The 6,000-nt window shown below is 44.7% G+C and overlaps 1 protein-coding gene across 6 annotated transcripts in view; it reads right to left on the bottom strand.

The window, feature by feature from the left end:
* Positions 1-894: 894 nt before the first annotated feature.
* The window catches only part of hspbap1 (hspb associated protein 1), a 90,960-nt gene continuing 85,854 nt past the window's right edge, over positions 895-6,000 (bottom strand). For all 6 annotated transcript variants that reach the window (XM_078227883.1, XM_078227886.1, XM_078227887.1 and 3 more), the window contains 2 exons: positions 5,640-5,750; positions 895-3,556 (listed from right to left, as the gene is read on the bottom strand). In XM_078227883.1, the coding sequence (XP_078084009.1) occupies positions 3,059-3,556; positions 5,640-5,750 (609 nt within the window). In that variant the 3' untranslated portion in view covers positions 895-3,058. The remainder of the gene's footprint in view (positions 3,557-5,639; positions 5,751-6,000) is intronic.

Genomic DNA, 6,000 nt, shown 5'->3' with positions numbered 1-6,000 from the left:
GCTGCAAAGGAAGTGGGGGAAGCACAAGAGATTAGAATTGGAGGAGTGCAAAAATCAAGAAGGATTGTCGGTCTGGAATTAAGGCACTGCTCATGTTAAAAGTAACAAGGTTACCTCAAGCTGGTCAACCAAATTCTGAGTCCAATAGAGTTCCTTCATTTATGGGAATCTCAGTTTTAAGAGCAGATTTTTACTTGCATCAAAATCCACATGGAGTGTTTTTATTGTTTCATGGGATGTGGGGTGTCACTGACAAGACTGGCATTAGTTTTCCTTCCCTAATCGCCCATGCAGAGGTGGTGGCGAGCTGTTTTCTGGAACTGCTGTAGTCCATGTGGTGTAGGTACACCCACAGTGCTGTTAGGAAGGGAGTTCCAGCGACAGAGAAGGAACAGTGACATAATTCCAAGCCAGAATGGTGTATGGCTTGGTGGGGAATTTGCAGGTGATGGCACCCTCAAGCACCTGGTGCCCTTGTCTTTCTAGATGGTAGACGCTGCAGGTTTGAAAAATGCTGATAAAGGAGGCTTGGGTTTATTTTGTGGTGGGCGGCACGGTAGCGCAGTGGTTAGCACTGCTGCTTCACAGCTCCAGGGTCCTGGGTTCGATTCCCGGCTCAGGTCACTGTCTGTGTGGAGTTTGCATGTTCTCCTCGTGTCTGCGTGGGTTTCCTCCGGGTGCTCCGGTTTCCTCCCACAGTCCAAAGATGTGCGGGTTAGGTTGATTGGTCAGGTTAAAAATTGCCCCTTAGAATCCTAAAATGCGTAGGTTAGAGGGATTAGCGGGTAAATATGTGGGGGTAGGGCCTGGGTGGGATTGTGGTCGGTGCAGACTCGATGGGCCGAATGGCCTCCTTCTGCACTGTAGGGTTTCTATGATTTCTATGAAGGATCTTAGAGTGATTAACATGCATGGTCCTAGGACTACTGGGCAAATTCTTTAAAATGTTTGCAAAAAAAATATTATTCATGCATCTTAACTTGTTCTAATCAGAACCACAGGATATCAAATGGCATGTCAAGCTTCTGATAATATTGTTTCAGCCAGAGGATGATCTGTTTCAATGTCTTATTTTGGTTTATGTTTAGGCAATGGTGCAGTGGTACTGTCACTGGACTCGTAATCCAGAGACCCAGGGTAACGCTCTGGGGACCTGGATTCAAACCCCAACATGGCAGGTGTTGAAATTTGAATTCAATTAAAAAATTGAATTGAGAGTCTAATAATGACCTTGAATCCGTTGTCAATTGTCTAATGTCCTTTAGAAAAGGAAATCTGCCGTCCTTACCGGTCAGGCCTACATGTGACCCCAGGCCCACATCGATGATTGTCCTCTGAAAGTTCAAGGGCAATTAGGGATGAGGAACAAATGCTAGCCAAGCTGGCAATGTCCACATCGATGAACGAATAAAAACAAAATATCTATCAATCTGGGAAAATCAGAAATTCTAATGTCAAACTAATAAACATAGAATGAGAGATGACCATTTTAAAATATTATTGCTCCTGTTAAGCATTCTCTAAAATCAGTTGGTAAATAAGTATTTTTATACATACAAGAAGGTGAAACAAGGCACTCCACAGAGATAGCCAGCAGCCAAAGTCTTTAAATACATTGTGACCGTTGACATAGCAATTTCTAATGGTGAATGCTGTCAGAAAAATGTGACCAAAGACTGTGACAACAGAGGTAATGTTTGCAGCCAAGTAGATCTAGAACAAAGGGTCATGGTAGGCCACTCAGTTTGAGGTAAGGAGAAACTGTTTCATTTTGAGGACAGTGAATCCTTGGAATTTTTTCTGCTCAGTCAAAGAACTAAGAAAATTACAGCACAGAAAGAGGCCCTTCAGCCCTCCAAGCCTGCACCAACCATGCTGCCCGACTGCACTAAAAGCCCCTACCCTTCTGCGGACCATATCCCTTTATTCCCATCCTATTCATGTATTTGTCCAGACGCCCCTTAAAACTCACTATTGTATCCACTTCCACTACCTCCCCCGGCAGTGAGTTCCAGGCACCCACCACACTCTGTGTAAAAGATTTGCCTCATACATCTCCTTTAAACCTTGCCCCTCGCACCTTAAACCTGTGCCCCCTCGTAATTGACTCTTCCACCCTGGGAAAAAGCTTCTGACTATCCACTCTGTCCATGCCTCTCATAATCCTGTAGACTTCTATCAGGTCGCCCCTCAATCTCCGTTGTTCCAGAGAGAACAAACCAAGTTTCTCCAACCTCTCCTCATAGCTAATGCCTTCCATACCAGGCAACATCCTGGTAAATCTTTTCTGTACCCTCTCCAAAGCCTCCACATCCTTCTGGTAGTGTGGCGACCAGAACTGAACACCATATTCCAAGTGCGGCCTAACTAAGGTTCTATAAAACTGCAATATGACTTGCCAATTTTTAAACTCAATGCCCTGGCTGATGAAGGCAAGCATGCCGTATGCCTTCTTGACTACCTTCTCCACCTGGGTTGCCACTGTCAGACCTGTGTACCTGTACACCCAGATCCCTCTGCCTATCAATACTCTTTTGGGTTCTGTCATTTACTGCATATTTCCCATCTGTATTTACCTCACATTTGTCTGGATTAAACTCCATCTGCCATCTCTCCGCCCAAGTCTCCAACCGATCTGTATCCTGCTACATCCTCTGATGGTCCTCATCGCTACCTGCAATTCCACCAACCTTTGTGTCGTCTGCAAACTTACTGATCAAACAAATTGCAATTTCCTTCAAATCATTTATATATATTACAAACAGCAAAAGGTCCCAGCACTGATCCCTGAGGAATGCCACTGAATATATATTCAAAACAGATCAATAAGAGATGTAGGGATAGGGCAACAAAGTGGAACTAGAAGATCAGCCATGATCTTATTGAATGGTGGAAAAGGGCTCCAGGATCCTTATGGCTTACTCCAGCTCCCATTTCTTATGACTGCATAATATTTTTAATATTACTGATAAATCGAGTTACGACTCTTCCTTTTAGGAATGATTTATTTCCACACTTAAAAAAATAAAATCAAAAGGGCATTAATGCTCTCATCTGACTAATGAGAGCAGTGCCTGTCTAGCAGAATCTTAGTCATTAGGCTGATCACAGCAGGGTGGACCAAACAGTTCAGCAACTCATCAGTGGATATCACAGTTCTCGCAGTACCAGGGGGTTCGGGATTACAGTCCATTCTTCCGCTGCTATGGTTAGCTTCCAGGGTATTGGTCAGAGAGACATCATCACCCTCAGGGACTCTGGATACTGCGTGTTGGGCTGCAGCAGCTGTTTCTTGGGCAACAGGGACTAGGTTAGGCCCAAAAGGAATGCTGGTGGCAAGGGCGGATTTAGGTCCTTCAAGGTTCCTCACAGCATCTGTAGTTGCAGAGTGCTCTGCTCCTTCGCCTGAACCACATTTCCTTTTCTTAGAAAAGGCAGATGAACCGGGCGCTGATGGATTTCCGCCCTTGGCGGAGCAACTCTTTGGCTTATCTAAACAGGCCTGGACTGCAAGGTTGAGGTAGTGCAGGTTTGTTTCATGCGAAGGGATTTCAGCCTAAACAAAGAGAGAGAAAAATCTTTAAAATGTTTTGATCTATAAATATAAACGGTCTCGGTAATGGGGTGACCATGAAACTATCATCGATTGCTGCCAAAACCCATCTGGTTCGCTGATGTCCTTCAGGGAAGGAAATCTGCCGTCCTTACCCGATTTGGCCTACATGTCCAAAAGGTCGTGAATGTAGCCCAATCCATCGCGCAAACTAGCCTCCCATCCATTGACTCTGTCTACACTTCCCGCTGCCTCGGCAAAGCAGCCAGCATAATTAAGGACCCCACGCACCCCGGACATACTCTCTTCCACCTTCTTCCGTCGGGAAAAAGATACAAAAGTCTGAGGTCACGTACCAACCGACTCAAGAACAGCTTCTTCCCTGCTGCTGTCAGACTTTTGAATGGACTTAACTTGCACGAAGTTGATCTTTCTCTACACCCTAGCTATGACTGGAACACTACATTCTGCACTCTCTCGTTTCCTTCTCTATGAAAGGTATCTCTTGTCTGTATAGCGCGAAAGAAACAATCATTTTCACTGTATGTTAATACATGTGACAATAATAAATCAAATCAAAATGTGACTTCAAACCGCACAGCAATGTAGTTGACTGTTATCTGCCCTTGGAAATTGCCCAGCAAGCCATTTAGCTAAAGGACAATTAGGGATGGGCAACAAATGCTCCTCAGTGACACCCACATCCCATGGAAAAAAATCATATAATCAAAAAACAATCCTACTTCAAATGTGTCTATCCTGCAAAGGGCTTATTTATTTTCACTGACTTCAAGTTTCCCAGCAGCCAATCAGAAAATGCTTTGTTACTGTTTACATTACCTAATCAGAGAAAATTTAGAACCAATCAATAAACACCCTGACACTGTTGGTCCAAATTAGATCACGGGTGCATTTACACCAATGAGAAAATACTTAAACATCCACCAGCTGCTTCACTAGATGTCAGAGATTCACCATGACTCTTAAAGGTCTCTCTGATGCCATGAGCAAAGCCACAGGAGACAGTACATGCCATGCTAAATTGTCCCTTAGTGTCCCAAGATGTGTAGATTTGATGGATTAGCCATGGTAAATGTGCGGGGTTACAAGGATAGGATGGGGGGGAAGACAGCCTGGATAAGATACTCAGGAAGGAGTCTAACAACACCAGGTTAAAGTCCAACAGGTTTATTTGGTAGCAAACGCCACTAGCTTTCAGGGCGCTGCTCCTTCGTCAGATGGAGTGGAAATCTGCTCTCAAACAGAGGAGCAGCGCTCCGAAAGCTAGTGGTGTTTGCTACCAAATAAACGTGTTGGACTTTAACCTGGTGTTGTTAGACTCCTTACTGTGTTTACCCGCGTCCAACGCCGGCATTTCCATATCAAGATACTCAGGGTCAGACTCAGTGCATACTCGATGGGCTGAATAGCCTTATCTGCAATGTAGGGATTCTATATATATTAGGGGCGGCACGGTGGGTAGCACTGCTGCCTCACAGCACCAGGGACCCAGGTTCAATTCCAGCCTTGAGTGACTTTGCGGAGTTTGCACATTCTCCCCGTGTCTGCATGAGTTTCCTGCGGGTGCTCCAGTTTCCTCCCAGTCCAAAGATGTGAACATTTGGTTGATTGGCCATGTTAAATTGCCCTTTAGCGTCCCAATATGTGTGGGGGGTAGATAATAATAAGCCGGATAAATACGTAGGTTAATACATGTGGTTACGGGGCTAGCGCCTGGATAAGATGCTTTCTAAAATAATCGGTGCAGACTCAATGGGGCTGAATGGCCTCCTTCTGCACTGTAGGGAGTCTATGATTTGATGCTTAGTTATCCGAGCAGGAAATGTGCAATAAGTCAGAAAGATCAGCGAACCTTTCTGGTGCAATTCTTCAGCAGAAACAGTGTGTTGACTGACTGGCTGTGCACTTGCAGCATTTTGTGTGTTTGCACCAAACAAGATCACCAATGAAATCAACAGTCAGTTCATAAAATGCCCACAGATGTAAAATTTAAATGCTTATCTTCTTGATATTCAAATTTGGTAAATGCGGATGCTGCATCAAAACTCAAGACGGACTCACGCACCTCTGTGGCATTCAGCCAGTTGGCAATGTCAGCACAAGGGTCCGCAGACTTCAGCGCACATACGACAGTGCGAGTCAATGCCTCCCCAACTCTGGCTTCATCATCATTATCCTGGAAAGAGAGTGAAATGGAATAAGAAACACTGCTATCACTAGCTTAAAAGTATGAGCTGTGCCACACTCCCAATATATGTCCAACAGTACAGAGAATTTATTATGGTCTATCTGGTTCAGGTTCAGAAGAGCGCCCAAACTCTCCCAACCAAGATCTGAGGTCACAATTACTGCACTTCATTTTTAAAATTCATCCAAGGCCCCTGGCCACCTGGCTCAGCTGTTACTTTGTCAGTTGCTAAGACTGG

Source organism: Mustelus asterias, chromosome 14 (genome assembly GCF_964213995.1).
Source record: "Mustelus asterias chromosome 14, sMusAst1.hap1.1, whole genome shotgun sequence".
Lineage (NCBI taxonomy): Eukaryota > Metazoa > Chordata > Chondrichthyes > Carcharhiniformes > Triakidae > Mustelus > Mustelus asterias.
This window is presented reverse-complemented; position numbering and strand designations above follow the sequence as displayed.